Below are 16,292 nucleotides of genomic sequence, written 5' to 3'. Positions count from 1 at the left end.
GAGCAAAATTTGAGTGAGAGTGAGTGGATCTAGCAGCGAAGCTTCAGAATCAAAGAGGAGAATCATGCAGATGTGTAGATCTATGGTAGGCCCCACTTGGGGTCATTTGAATGTGTTGAGAACGAGGCATGTAGACCATGCAACCAGATAGATGTGGAACAAACTGAATCCATCGTGTTTGGCCAACAACTGTCCATTAGCTAGGAGGTTTCCCATCTTATCATCTTCTTGTGTCTCTATGATGTGAGATCACCCAGCCACAAGGAGAGCTGGGTGCACATTGCTGAAGGTGTAGCAATGAGGTGATAACACCAGCTTGAAGATAGATGCAGCATACGGACAGTGTCAAAGTGCAGGTTGAAGCACAGAAAACAGTCTTACAAGCATGATGAGCGAAGAATAAATTACAAGCTGTCAAGGTGCTATAAAGCGAGAAATTCCAGGATGGCACATCTGTGAAGCCAAGATGGGCATTGTTTTCTTGGACCCATCGGAGGACTGTGATTTCAGCAACAGCCAACCAACTCCACCACGAGAATCAGGCAATTCCAGCCATAGTGGTATCTCACAGCATTTAGTCTGGAGGGAGGTCAAACAAGGGCAATTTTCTGAGCTATTCAGAGGGAAGACCTGTCTAGCAAAAGAGTATGTGGGACAATCAGGCCGTTGTTGTGGGGACAACTCTGTGTACTGCAAAAAGTCGGATTCTGCAGAATTTGCCCACCAACATACACCACATACCCTCTGACGCTTCCATTGCTCGTCCCCACACTATCAAACACTCCATACACCCATTCCCTATTTTTCCTTATTTTCCCCATCATTCCCGACAGTCCCAAGCCAAATTCCCACGCCCAACCACACCGCCAATTTCACCCCCTCTCCAGACCTCCATAACCACACATACAACCCAGCTGTTTTTCTACCCGATAGTGATGCTATACCTTCCTCCTTTAACCACGGAGCATTTCCCAGAATGGCAACCCCATATTCGGATGGTTCAGCATGGTGTATAGCCTCATGTGGTCTTGACAGCACCTGTCAATGGCCACATCTCAAGAACCACTGCACCAATTGGGACAAATAAGGGCTCGTTGGAAAGCTGGAGACGAGGAGGTTGCTGACGGGAGGATAGGCGGGCGCTGTGGCGAAGTGTTGCGGAGTTAACTTTCACAATTCCCATTTCGGACCCGTTATCATATATTCCCCATTCATTCATATTTCTTCATTGTTTCTTTGTTCCCAATTGGGTATTCATCATTTATGGTTGCCTAACGGCCCGTTTACATTCCCCCAGTCCATTCATTCCATTTCCAACTCATATAAACTAGATAATAGCTTGTACATAACAAGTTAGTACTGAATAGACCCGTGAAGGGACAAGCAGAAGTTACATCCAAGTGGTAAAGACGCCATCCACGACCCTAACACCCCCTCTGAGCTAGTTGCTTACGTCTAAGACCCCTCTCATCATAATCCTCAGCCTTGACATCCAAGAGAGATGTAGGTGAGCGTTTGTTTGAGGTTCTAGCAGACCCAGTAGTGCCCCAGGACCAGAACCTGGCCCACAAACCACACCCACACACACTACCACCCTCCCCCTTCTCTCTGTCTCGAGTCTAGGCGATAGACCTGTTACACTGTTCCCACTGCCAAGGTGAGACCTCGAACACTAAGTGACATTTGGGAGTTGACTGTGAATAGGCATGCCAATGGAGTTCTTGAGACTTGCGATGCAGCCACTCCAATGGTCCTGTGCAGATATGAATCAGGTCTCGTTCAGAGTTGATTCAATGGGTAGGATGCTATTGTTGATTCGGCCACCTGTCATATCCATCCACAGCCATCATCTTCCACTACCTCTGACCCTTCCAGACTACCTCCGCTCCTTCTTCACTAACCTTGGAGCTCCCATATTCTGCAATCACCTCCACCTCCCTCGATGGTCACCACCCCCTCTTTTCAATATATTACCTACGCCTCCCTAAGTATGGAGCCCTGAAGGCCTCTGGACAGCTCCGACATCTGCTGGTGCACTCCTGCCCCTGCTGGGCAATTCACTTGCCCTGCAAGTCTACCTTTGGGCCTATCCCTCCTTTCCATTTCTGGGTTATTGCTTGCCACTCTGCTAACTCTGTAACCTGACTCATCAGTAATATTCAATTGGCTAATGTTTAACTCCGTTAGCTCCGCTCTGCTTGGTCTTGCCATTCATGGGCCCACCTCAATGTAACTATATATACTTAACTTGTAGATAGGTTACACTCCAGTGATAAAATCGACTAGAGTTGATCCCCCTTTAGTTCTCGTTGCCAGTAAGTAAATTAGGGCATGGACATGTAACTTGGCACAGCACTCCTGGTCTGAGTCGCTGAGGCCGAAGCCCTCCACCACAGAGACAACTCCTTCGTCTCACTCCGGTCTCTATCACCACCAAACAATTCAATCGGAAGCTTCCTTAGACTGGTTCTGTGGGGCAAACCCAAGACCAAATTTGGAGCACATTCCCTTGGCATATTCAGTTTCATCATGTGCAATTATCTCATTGTCAAAGTGATTCTCTAATATGATGTTCGATGTGGGTCAAAGGAATGAACTCGACGAGATGTCACCTTCTGCACTGGGGAACCATCCTTGTCAATGCTCTCAGCCAACGTCAACTTGTAATGGAATGGCTTACCAAAACTCTTGCCCCAGTCCGGTTTTGGCCGATACAACCCTGTAGCCACTTCCATCACCAAAGAGTTATCGAACTGACTCCAAGGCAAAAACTCGGCAATGTTGTCGTGTGAAGGTGACAAACGAATGCAGCAGTGCACTGATACTGCCAGAATCGATGATGCTCACCTGCAGGGTCTGAGGGTCGATGAGGATGTGTGGTGGCTTGATGTCACCTTGAGCCGTCACCATGCGCTCGTCCAAGATCTTGGCCCCTAGTGGCAGGGTCCTACCTGAATGATGATCGCAGAGAGCCTGTAGTAAAACCTGTCAGTAATTGACTAGAAGACCTACTGACACTCAACCATACCGTGTGTCATATCCATCCCCGGCCATTGACTTCCGGTCCCTCCGTTCCCCCCGGACTAACTCCGCTCCCTCTTCACTAACCTCAGAGCTCCCATATTCCGCAATCCTCTGGGTACCCCTCGATGGTCACCACCCCCTCATTTCAATTTATTACCTACGCCTCCCTAAGTACGGAGCCCCGAAGACTTCCGGACAGCTCCGACGTCCGCTAGCGCACTCCCACCTCCGCTGGGCAATACACTCGCCTGCCCTGCAGAGCCCACCTTCGGGCCTATCCCTCCTTTCCATTTCTGGGTTATCGCCTGCCTCTCCGCTAACCCCGTGACCCAACTCGTCGGTAATATTCAGTCGGCTAATGTTTAACCCCGTTAGCTCTGCTCCGTTCGGCTCTGCCAATTGCGGACCCGTCTTTGCTGTAACCATATATATATCCCACTTGTACATAGGTTACACCCCAGTAATAAAATCAACTAGAGTTACCCCCCTTAGGTTCTGATCACCAGTCAGTAAGTTAGGGCACGGACGTGTCACTAGGCACAGCGCTCCTGGCAGAAGTCGCTGAGGCCAAAGCCCTCCGTTACGGAGACACTCCCTCGTCTCGAATCCGGTCTCTGACAGTATTTTATTACTCCCTGACTAGTACACGTCTTGTATGGCACCAAAAGTCCTTCGCACTCGTTCGCAACTACACACATTAGTTCCCAACTCCGCTTCACCTTCCCCAGAACCTTCCCAGCCTGGTCCTAGTCGATTGGCGAGAAACCCAGTTGAGTTTCGAAGCTTTTCTAACCTTGAAACCCCTCTCCCATCGACTCCGATCATGCGCCCCATTAGGAATCGATCACCAGTTGCAGACTCCGACTTCGGAGACACCACGGAACAACCCATAGACCCCGTCCACTTCTTTGGACTCGGTTCCGAGGTCCCCGACTTTGTCGATCCTCCTCCTGCTGATCCTCCCATCCCCACTGTCCCAACCACTGACGATGCCGAACCCACCTCCAACGTGGCTATTGCACAATTGGCCCAAGCCATTGCCAGTCTGGCTCATCACACCGGACAACGACGACGACGACCATCCTCTGCTCTCCGGACCAAGGTCCGCAAACCCGAACAGTTCGATGGAAAGGATCCCTGAGAACTTCGAGTATTCTTGGTCCAATGCGAGCTCAATTTCCAGGACCGTCCCCTCACTTTTGCTAGCGACCGCGCTAAAGTCATATTTGCGCAGTCCTATCTCAAGGGAATGGCCCTCAATTGGTTTGAGCCGGACCTGTTATTCGACCAGAATTCCACGCTTCGTCCGCGATGGATGAACAACTATCAAGAGTTTGTTAATGAACTTCAAACTAACTTCGGCCCTCACGATCCTGTGGGCAACGCCGAGGTTCAACTGATGACCCTGGACATGAAGGACGGGCACCACATCAATAAATACGTTGTCGAGTTCAATCGACACACCTCTCAACTTCACGGTTACGGAGAAGCCACGCTTCGTCGTTTTTTCTACAACGGATTGCCGGAACGTATCAAGGACGATATTGCTAGAGTAGGTAAACCCTCTACTCTCTCTGAACTCCGCACCCTTTCCCAAACTCTCGATGCACGCTATTGGGAGCGTAAATCGGAAGTTACATGTCGCGCGAAACCCTCTTCCTCTAACGTTTTCGACAAGTCCACCGCCGCTTCTCGTTCCGACCCCATCCCTTCCTCCTCTTTCAACTCTGCTTCCGGTAGTAGGCCTCCAAAGGACAACAAGAAGTCTGAGGCTAGCTCTGCAAAACCGGACCTCTCATCTAAACTCGGAGACAACGGCAAGCTCACACCACAAGAGCGTAAGCGCCGTCTCGACGAGAAACTTTGTATGTTCTGCGGTCAGTCTGGCCATATGGTCAAGGACTGTCCCAAGTCTTCTTCTCGCGCGTCTAAGGCCCGTTCAGCCCAGACCGAGGAGCAAGGATCTGCTTCCGCAGAAGCAAAAAATTAGTCCGCACCCCCATGGACTCCACACGGACCGGGGGTTGCGATCCTTCCTTCCGTGCGCTCAAAGAAGTGCATTTAAACGCGTCTTCCATTTCCGACTTATCCTCCCTCCACATTCCTGTTTCCTTTTCTCTTTCAAATGGTCTATTTTCTCCTCTCAATGTTGACCCTTCGGTTAATGTTCTACCCATTGTAGATAGTGTTGCTGATGTACCACTCTCTCCTCTGCCCCCTCCGACTACTTCCGTAGATCGATCCACCTCTCTCCGCTTCTCTTCTTTTTCTCCTCCTGTTTCTCCTTCGTCCAATATTAGGACACAAAATAAACTTTTCCGCTCCTATGAGAACATACCCGCACTCGTAGATTCTGGGTCTTCGGACTGCTTCATCGACGACACATTCGTAAAAAAGTTGGCCTTGAAGACGTACCAGATTAAACCCCTGCAACTACGCCTATTCGACGGTAGCACCAACTCAATCATAACCCACGCCGTTGATATCCCCCTCCGCTTCGCTTCCGGAAACATCACCCCCACGACTTTCTTTGTCACATCGCTGGATGGATCATGTTCCCTAGTCCTAGGACACAACTGGCTTACCCACTACAATCCGTTGATTGACTGGGTCTCAAGCAGTATCACGTTCCGAACTTCCGAACCTACCAAGACAGTTACTCCGAGCTCTCCCCCATCGTCTCCAGCACCACTGCCGTCGTCCGACATCCAACCATCTGATGTTTCGCCAGCACCTCAGTCGCAGGCTGTTACTCCTCCGCTACCATCTATCGAGTTCGTCAGCCGTTCCGCATTCACGAAGGCTTGCCGACTTGAAGGATTGGTATCCTTCAGCCTAACCATCCCTTCCGAGGAAAGCCGCTTGAGGGCTGCCTCATCCCACACCGACTACGTTGACCTCTTGGCCGTTCCAAAGGAGTATCACGAGTTTGCGGATGTGTTCAGTAAGAGCAAAGCCTCGACGCTGGCACCGCACCGTGAGCACGACCTAAAGATCGACCTTGAGGAAGGCACCTCCCCACCCTTGGGTACCATGTACTCTCTCTCTCCTTCGGAACTCGAGGCCCTCCGGGCGTTCTTAGATGAACACCTGGCCTCCGGTTTCATTCACCCCGCTACCTCCGCTCATGCAGCACTGGTCCTCTTCGTCCACAAGAAGGATGGATCCCTCCGTCTTTGCGTTGACTTCCGAGGGCTGAACAAGATCACCAAAAAGGATCGCTACCCACTTCCCCGCATCTCCGACCTCCTTGACGCACCTAGCTGTGCCACGGTTTATACCAGACTCGACCTCCGACATGCTTACCACCTGGTTCGCATTGCAGCAGGCGACGAATGGAAGACCTCTTTCCGCACGCGCTATGGTTCCTATGAGTGGCTTGTCATGCCATTCGGTCTCACGAATGCACCTGCGGCTTTCCAGCGATTCGTCAACACGATCTTTGCCGACCTCTTGGACGTTTCTGTGGTAGTCTACCTAGACGACATCCTTACCTACTCGGAAGACATGGCTTCGCATCAGGAGCATGTCCGAGAAGTTCTTAGGAGACTCCGCAAACACGGCCTATACGCCAATCCGAAGAAATGCAAGTTCCATACGGACACTACGGAATATCTCGGTTACTGCCTCTCTCCTTCCGGACTCACCATGTCCATTGAGAAGGTCAAAGCCGTCCAAGATTGGCCCGAGCCCCATAAAGTCAAGGATGTCCAATCCTTCCTTGGCTTCGCTAACTTCTATCGGCGTTTCATTCACCAATACTCCGACATTGTGGTCCCCTTGATGCGCCTCACGCGTAAAGGAGCCCCCTGGCTATTCTCCGACGATTGTCGCTCTGCTTTCAACACCTTGAAAGAAGCCTTCACCTCCGCTCCTATCCTCACACATTGGCTACCCAACACCCCCCTCATTGTAGAAACCGACACCTCCGATTACGCGATCTCCGGAATCCTTTCCGTTCGCTGTGATGACGGAGAGATTCGCCCCGTCGCTTTCCGCTCTAGAACACTCTCGGCGCCGGAGCTCAATTACGACACCCATGACAAGGAACTGCTTGCCATTCATGATGCGTTCCGATCATGGCGTCATTACCTCGAAGGTTCAGGAACCCCAATCGACGTCATCACCGACCACAAGAACCTCGAGTATTTCTCCACCACCAAACTCTTGACCTGGTGGCAAGCCCGCTGGTCAGAGTTCCTCTCCCAATTCCACATGACAGTCCGATTCCGTCCCGGAAGACTCGGAGTTAAACCAGATGCGTTGACTAGACGCTGGGACGTCTATCCCAAAGAAGGGGATATGGACTACGCTCGCATCAATCCGCAGAACTTCCGACCAGTCTTCACTTCAGAGCAGCTCACTGCGTCCTTATGAGCTACGTTCCTAGCTGCCACAGTAATCTGAGCAGCCGTACTCGTCGACACAGAGGCTCTTCATTGAGACATCCTAACCTCCCTCTCCTCCGACACCTCAATCTCTTCTCATCTCGCTTCCCCCAACCTCCCCAACTCCCGCTGGTCCGTTGATGCCGAATGTTAGAATGGGGCGGAAACGGACGACTCCGGAGTGGAATCGGAGACTTAGCGTGGAGGGACCTTGGCCTCAGCGACTCAAGCGGAGCGCTGTGCCATTGCTGTTTGTCCATTTGGTCCTTAATTTCACAGTAGGTGAGCAGGAAGTCTCTAGGGGGCATTTCAGGTCAATTTCGGACTGAAACCAAGACGAGTATGTACAAGCGCCGATATATATAATGGAAGGGGCAAAAGCACAAGGAGAACAAAGGGTGACCGAATCGGAACGAAGACGTCCGAATGGGAACAAAGGGTAGAGGGAGCGGAGCGGTACCGAAGGTCATAGGGCAAGACCTGTGATACGTCCAAAAGGAGGTAGGGAGGGCGAGGCCCAGAGGGGCAGGAGGATGAGGGGAAGTGGGGATGATGACTAACTGGCTAGAATAGGAAGAAGCAGTAGTCCAAATAGGGATGAGGGGAAAACGCGAGAAATACATTACAAGCGGCGAGAGTGCCGAAGGCGGTCCGTGAAGCTCGGGGGTTGCGGAGCTTACGGAGGTTACAGAGGCGGGGTTGGAAGTCCGAGGAATATTGGCAATGGTGTTTACGTAGTATGAGGTCACCAATGCAATGGACTAAGACCGAGGTGGAGTCAAAGTCCGAGGTAGGGACTATGACAGAGGCTCGGTGTAAGGTACGAGCGGTGTCCGAGTGCGAAGTACGGAACAGCGGTGGACGGTCGTAACTTGGCGGAAGGGTGGCAGAGGAGTAACGGAGGGAGGAGAGAGGGGACAGGTAAGGGGAGAAGGAGTGGTGGAAAGGAGAGTAGTCAGGTCCGAAGGTGAGTATCGGAGCGGACGGGGGAAGTGTAGGGGGATGATGGGAGGGTGGAGGTGTTGTGAAGGGGGAGCGGAGTAGTAGGAAGGGTGGCGAGTGGGGCGATGTTCGGTCCGGGATGAGTATCGGAGCGGACGGAGATAGGGTCGGAGAGGTAAGGGGGAGGTGTGTTTGCCAAGACCAAAGGTGAGTATCGGAACGGCAACGGTAGGTTATGAACCCGGAGGTGAAGAGGGTGGAGGTCCGGAAGTCGGGTCGGGGTCGGGTATGCACGGATATGACACCGAAGGCCTCTTAAGGCTGGACAATCGCATTTACGTGCCGGATTCTAACGATCTCCGTCTCCACATTTTGCGAGACAAACACGACCACCAACTGTCTGGACACTTCAGGCAAAACCGGACTCTGGATCTAGTACATTGTGAGTATACCTGGCCGGGCATCCGTAACTTCATCAAGAGTTACGTATCCTCCTGCACTTCGTGTGCCTGTGCCAAGGTCCCCCGTCATAAGCCTTACGGCTTACTCAAACAACTCCCCATCCCTGAACATCCTTGGAACTCCATCTCCATGGATTTCATCGAACAGCTACCCTCCTCTTCCGGATTCACTTCCATCTTGGTCGTCGTGGACCGCCTGTCCAAACAGTGCATTTTCATCCCTACCCACGATACCATCACCTCTCCGGAACTGGCTAAGCTCTTCCTCCTCCATGTATTCTCCAAGCACGGAGTTCCATCCCATGTCACCTCCGACAGGGGTCCGGAGTTTGTCTCCCATTTTTTCCGTTCACTTGGTAAGGCCCTCGACATCCGCCTCCACTTCACCTCCGGCTATCACCTGGAAGGAGACGGTCAGACCGAACGGATGAACCAGACGCTCGAGCAGTACCTGCACATCTACAGTAACTACCAGCAGGACAATTGGTCCGAACTCCTGCCTCTCACAGAGTTCGCATACAACAACGCTCCGAATGCCACCACGGGCGTCTCCCCATTCTTCGCCAACAAAGGCTACCATCTGAACATCACCGTTCACCCGGAGCAAGACCTGACATCAGTACGTGCCCAAGAGTACTCCGTCGATCTCGACTCCCTCCACCACTTCCTTCGCGAGGAAATGCACCTCGCTCAGATCCGTTATCAGGGCCCGGCAGACTCCTGACGGAGCCCTGCCCCAGCTTTCGAAGTAGGAACCTCGGTCTACGTAAAGGCCAAGTACTTCCGCTCCACCCGACCTTCCAAAAAGCTCTCCGAGAAAAACCTCGGCCCATTCGAGATCATCGCCCGCATTGGAACTCACTCCCTCACTCTCCGCCTGCCAGAAAACATGCGAGCCATTCACCCGGTATTCCATGTATCGCAGATTGAACCCTCCGTCCTGAACACCATTCCGAACCGCCACCAGCCACCTCCGCCTCCTGTAGAAATCGAAGGCGAGATGGAGTTCGAGATCGAGGAGATACTCGACTCCAAGATTGACCAACGTAGACGCAACAAGTTGCTCTACTTGGTCAAGTGGCTAGGCTATGAAGGGACCGACGAGGAGACACAATGGCTCCTTGCCGGTGAACTCGATCACGCCTCCGACCTTGTCGAAGCGTTCCACTCTCAGTACCCAGCGAAGCCTGGACCCGAAGCTCCTTAGGAACCCTGACTCCTCTCCCATTTCTCCTTCTCCCTTCACTCCTCACTTCCGTTTTTCATTTTCCCACTTTCTCTTTCTCTGTAAGTACAGCTCCCCTCACCTTACTAATTCTGGGCCTTCAAGGGTTCAGGCCTAAGAAGGGGATACTGTCATATCCATCCCCGGCCATCGACTTCCGGTCCCTCCGTTCCCCTGGACTAACTCCGCTCCCTCTTCACTAACCTCAGAGCTCCCATATTCCGCAATCCTCTCGGTACCCCTCGATGGTCACCACCCCCTCATTTCAATTTATTACCTACGCCTCCCTAAGTACGGAGCCCCGAAGACTTCCGGACAGCTCCGACATCCGCTAGCGCACTCCCGCCTCCGCTGGGCAATACACTCGCCTGCCCTGCAGAGCCCACCTTCGGGCCTATCCCTCCTTTCCGTTTCTGGGTTATCGCCTGCCTCTCCGCTAACCCCGCGACCCGACTCGTCGGTAATATTCAGTCGGCTAATGTTTAACCCCGTTAGCTCCGCTCCATTCGGCTCCGCCAATTGCGGACCCGTCTTCGCTGTAACCATATATATATCCCACTTGTACATAGGTTACACCCCAGTAATAAAATCAACTAGAGTTACCCCCCTTAGGTTCTGATCACCAGTCAGTAAGTTAGGGCACGGACGTGTCACTAGGCACAGCGCTCCTGGCAGAAGTCGCTGAGGCCAAAGCCCTCCATTACGGAGACACTCCCTCATCTCGAATCCGGTCTCTGACACCGTGTTTATATGTCGCTCTAGGGCAGGCATGGTGGTGTAGCGAAATGGTGCGTTGGAGTGGCCAAAAAAGGGATGGGATGGCCACTTTCCATACAAATGGGTGGGACTTTGCGATTTTGCATGTGAGTGTGCATTTCTTTGATTGATTAGACGAATTTCTGCACTGGCTGGAGGAGGGAGCTCAAAGAGCCAGCTGAGGGCGTCAGCAACCACCTGACAAAAAGCAGGACTGCACCTCAGCCTCATTGATGGTGTCACTAACCTACTCTTGGTTGAAAGGTTGACATGCTCCATTACACAAAAGATACTGGACACGGCCCCAACAGAAGTACCCGTAATTTTCTGGAACGCATGGTGCATTCGAAGGGCTTTTAAATGCTGCTGTGTAGATGAATGCCTGGGTATCAGCTTCATCCATGGAGTCATTGAATTTAATGACACAATCATCGAATAAGAGGATACAAAATGCAGGGGGATCCTGCATGGCGCTTTGAACAGCAACAGCTTCAAGGTGGGAAATAGTTCACACAGATGGGGCGTGACATGTGGGACTCCATGGGTGCAAAGGGCAAAGTAAATGAGAGACGCTGGGGAATTAATATGCATGAAATTAAATACTTTATGCACCTAAATTATGAAGAGAAAGGGGACGTAGCCTCCTGGCTCTCCTCCATGGAAGCGCTGGGCTTAATTCCGTTTTGGTCCTAGCATCCAGTGGGGTGCACAATGGAGCTTGTTAATGATGTGAGATGCATCGATCGCACAGATGAATTTACATAAATGTACCCACATCGATGACGAAACGGATCCTGTTCGTAATCAGAAGCTCCCATGTGTCAGATGTATGTGTGTGTGCCATACAACACTATTGACTCCATGGTAGCCTGCGAAATCCTTCTTAATTGTTGGCGCTGCAGGACACTTCTGAAGAATGTCTGCTAAAACTAAAGCACCTGGGTCAAGGTCAAAATCAACGACACTGCAAGGATTTTCCCTCTGTTGATCCTGGTAGAAGCCCTTTTTAGTGGAGTAGTTATGTAGTCAACCAAGTCCAACATGTTAGGAAGGCTGCAGGTGGCTCAATGATAAGGATATACATGAGCGCTGTTCCCCCAACATCCGGCCTAGTACCAACTCCACACCAGTGGCACTGAGACACGCCCGACCAGGCTATCAGCTGCTAGATGATGTCATGTTTGAGGAAATGAAGCAGGCGCATCAGGGTAGAAATAAGTAATCCTGTAGAGATGCTATCAATGTGTTGGGAGCTTGACACGATACCAGAATGAGGGCACGAGATTGGACTCCATGAAAATGCATTATCAAGAGTAACACTGGACAGCTATGTTGGCCATTATCGTTCCATGCCACCACCAAAGAGGAAGTGGCAGGTGCCGATAACCTGATTCCCTTTTTTTTTGCTGTTGTTGCTTGATACATCCAATGAGAGTGCAAGCAGAAATGTCCATCGATGCTTGATAATGAAATTCTTCAGGTTGGGTATTTCCTAAACCCCTTGAGTTTCCAGTGGGTCCGTTCGTTTGTCAGGTTGTGGGCTACTTATGCGGGTAATATTGTGGGCTTGTGTGGGCAAGGGGAAATTCAGCTGACTTATCTTTCCATTGCTTTAACTCCCCTTCGGCAGCACTCGACACGTGGATGCAGACTCTACTTTTAGTTCTCCTGGAGTCCATATCATTACTCATGAAGGACTCCAAATGAAGCAGGCTTTTGGCATGATGACATATGGCTATATTCCATTTTATGGTTCAATTAATTCTTTCCCTTCTCCCGAGACTTCTATCACCATCCAAAGGTCTTCAAGACCTCCAGACTCATCCCAATCCCATGGCTTCCAACTCGCACCTTCCTCCGAGCATGCTTCCCTTTAATCTAGGTCCATCTTGATATACGATTTACGTTCCGCAGCTGACCCTGAAAGGAGTTCAACATCCGAGCCCCATTTTGTATCTTTCGCTGAGGGCCCAAATAATCAACAATCTGTCAGGGACTGTGCATCAGTTTGCGGCGATGAGGGTGTTCCTGAGAATCCTAGTCATTATTAACGCTGAGGTGCCACCCTCAGTGAAGATAGAGGTTATATACATGGGTACTGCTACCCACTAGAGTGCAGCTACAATGAGATAAGAGATAACTGATAGGATGACAACATGAAAAGATAGCTATTCATTCAGGTAATCGTAAGTGAGGTGTGGGAAAGGGGTGACATGTGGATGGAAGATAGAAGCAGGATGCTAAGCGAGAGCTAAGTGAGATTACCTGTGTTCTTTGGATCACTCCGGATCATCCTATGGCAACTCCCTTCTGGCATAGGGAGTCAGGGTAGCTGGTTAGGCCGTGCCCTGATGCAATCCTAAACCCCCAATGAGGAAGAGTGCCACAACAGGTGGCATCCACACGTTATGTTCTCAATGTATATTTTTGTGGGCTCATCCAACACTTCCGGCTGTGGGATGAATTTATTTAGAGTATGGGGAATTTTGCACTCACTTGGCAGGTCTATCTGCTGCCAACCCTTCCTTTTGCCTTACTTGTGCGAGTACTTAGTTTAGATGAATTGCAACATGCCCAGAGTCTTGAGCCTCACCCTATATACCTAGTGTCAATCTAAATCTTCCGCTTCAGTTCAAGATGTAAATGGATCGTGTGCATCCATTAATTAATGTCAGAGGATAATTGGCCAGCATTTGACACCTGAATTGCCAAATGTCAATGAAGGGGCTCTATTTTCCCACATCAAATCTCTGGGCCCACAAAACGCTCCCGGATGTTTGCATGTACCTGGACAAGTGAGCTGCTGGTTCTGTAGACTGTTTCCGTGGAAGTATTGGACATCTCTTTGTTCATAATACAAGTATCATAGTGGTCCATGCCTATGAAGGCTACTTTGAAATTGCTGACCTAAATCAAGTATATTGTAGATACATCAGCTTCACGTCCTGTTGCAACCCTTCATTTGCACAATTTCGTGGCCAATGCACACACCTTGCTTTGACTAGAGATGTCCTATTTCCAAAAGGGGAAGCATCAAATAACCCTTTGTTCTCCCAATTGGATTTGCATCAGTGTCTATCTGCTGCCTTTGACTTATATTGGGTAGGACGTGGTTGAGCAAGCTGTCCGGGTTTTCCTCTCTCACCTCCTGCATCAATCACGATCTGCGCTGGTGCTATGGCTCCCAAGAGAAAACCCTCGTCTCAACATCCCACCTTTGCGCCATCTTCTGGTGACTCGCAGTCATCACAACCCTTGACTTCCTCACTTCCCCAGATTCATTTCACAAGAGTTTGGACAGACCAAATCCATGATGAAACCAGCTATGTTCAACATGATAGATCGGGAGGTCCCAATCTCCAGCCTACCGGGGTCCCATCTATGTTGCGTTCCCCCAGCAGATCCCGAGATTCGAAACGACAGATGTCTCCAGGGCACCATTTAATGAGCGACCCTAGAGGAAATCCTCATTCCAACCTATTGGACTCACCAAATCCCCCAGGGTCTATGCCAACCACACCCGATCTTTCAGCCCTTGGTGGTTGGGAGCTGCCGCTATTCTGCCCTTGGCGGAGTGTTGACAACCTGCACTCGACGCCCATAACATATCCCATTCATGGCCCCAATGCAATCCTCAACACACAGAGAGAGCACCCAGGTATGGACATTGTTGCACCTCCCCCAGAACCAGCGTCTTCGTCATCAGCCATCCCAGATGGTGATCAAAAGAAAACAGTTCTCAGCGCCACAAAGCTCCTACTCCAAACCGCATCCTCTGCTCTCAAGATATCTCCTATTCCATATGTCAGCCAAATCCTGGACCTCCTTCTGGCATTGCTCCAAGCTTATGAGGTTTGCATAGCAATTTGGTTTCATGATCGATCAGTGATCAGGTGACACATTTTTTTCTTACCCACACAGACCATTGACATGTCAGGATCCGGACCCCAGCTGGGAGTGGCCAGAGGGCAAGGCCGGGTGTGGAAGCTGGGGTGCTCTCCCCAGCTGTTAACTCCTCGAAGTTGCTGAGGGGACTAGCCTCAGCCTTCACAGGGAATGAGCTGAGAAGAAGGGTAAGCTTCTCAGCCCCCTGTGAGGCCAACTCAAAGGGACCCTAGGAACTATACAGTTCCCGCTTGCTGCTGACTTTCCATAATGGGTTCATGCACGTGCATCATTGTGTGAAACAGTGGGGGGAAGGATAGGGGGAATGGGGAAATGTGGGGAGAGGGTGGTTAGGGAAAGGGTGGTTAGGGAAAGGGTGAGGGTGTCTGAGGGTGGGTGGGGTCAAGGGCTGTGCCCTGACATGACAGCAATAATGAAAGTCCTAAGGGCCTTAATGACAAGGTCCAAAAGGCTTACACTGCCATCCTGCAGCCACTTGAACTGTATGCCGGTCAAACTGTCCCTCCCGAATTAATTGCTCCACTCAAAAAATTTCACGGGTATGTTACATACTCCTCCCTTGGTCACTCGGAGAATCTCAGAGCTTCTTCCTAGTGCATTGGAAGAACAGATCAACCATATTGAATTCCTCAAGCATCAAGGGCTCTTCAAGAGAATGGTGATGGCATCAAATATCGCCAACGATATAAGCAACGTGAAGGCATGCATCAATAAGGCTATTACTTTGGTCTCGGACTGCTCGCTTTCTCTTTTGAGCATTGGATGCTAGCTGACTGAAGGACTCAACAGATGGAGGCATCGATTTTAACCCTGATGCAGACAATTCAAGCATCGATGGAATGTATGTTTTTATGTGAGTGTTTTTGGACACCCTTGCTGACATGCTTTCAGTGGAGCTATCAAAACTCAAGCGAGCACCTGCCGAACACACTTACATGAAGAGCAAGTCTGAATGCCTCCCAACTGTCATGGCCATGCATTCTGGCCCGTTAGCCACCCATCCCAATGCCACCCGAGCCCATTCCTGCTATGCGAGTGTGAGCGCGAGCCCTGACCTCAGCCCTATCCTCCCTGAGGACTCCCTGCTCACTCCCCTGCTTGCCCCTAGGCTCCCCTGCACCTGGCTGACTCCCCCACAGCCACACCAACCTTCCCACCCCAAGTCCGCCCCCAGCACCGTGCCCAGTGTGACTCCTCTACCCCGCCCACTTGGCCCCTACAGGGCTGCTACCATTCCCGCGCCCGACTCCGGCCCAACTCCGAGTCCAGTGCCGCTATGATACCATCGCCGCTATCGCAGCCCTACACTCCTTCCTTTATTTATGTGTTATTGTTTGTTTTGACCCTCGGTCATTGCCGGCCGCTATGCGGCCAACCCCGCTCCTTATTCCTGTTTGCTTCCGGACCCTTCGGCCTTCGGCCCGGGTCCGCTTCCATTCATTCTTTCTCCCTATATATATCCTGTATGATACCTTAGCTCTAATATCGATTTGACCACGACCCCCAAGTCCCGACCCCAGCAAGGCAACCCCAGTAAGTCTGAAATGAGGGCCAAAAGACAGCTAGGGGGCACAGCACTCCTTTAGAGTC

The 16,292-nt window shown here is 51.1% G+C and overlaps 1 protein-coding gene across 1 annotated transcript; it reads left to right on the top strand.

Moving 5' to 3' along the window:
* Positions 1 to 13,973: 13,973 nt before the first annotated feature.
* EI90DRAFT_3133994 (uncharacterized protein) lies at positions 13,974 to 15,982 on the top strand (the record flags this gene model as incomplete). The annotated part of the gene is made up of 5 exons (XM_039064621.1): positions 13,974 to 14,648; positions 15,174 to 15,241; positions 15,297 to 15,429; positions 15,492 to 15,543; positions 15,594 to 15,982. 5 exons carry the CDS (start codon positions 13,974 to 13,976, stop codon positions 15,980 to 15,982), a joined length of 1,317 nt encoding a protein of 438 aa, XP_038909391.1.
* Positions 15,983 to 16,292: the final 310 nt, after the last annotated feature.

The sequence above is a fragment of the Cantharellus anzutake genome (genome assembly GCF_015039405.1).
Source record: "Cantharellus anzutake strain C23 chromosome Unknown EI90scaffold_111, whole genome shotgun sequence".
Lineage (NCBI taxonomy): Eukaryota > Fungi > Basidiomycota > Agaricomycetes > Cantharellales > Hydnaceae > Cantharellus > Cantharellus anzutake.
This window is presented reverse-complemented; position numbering and strand designations above follow the sequence as displayed.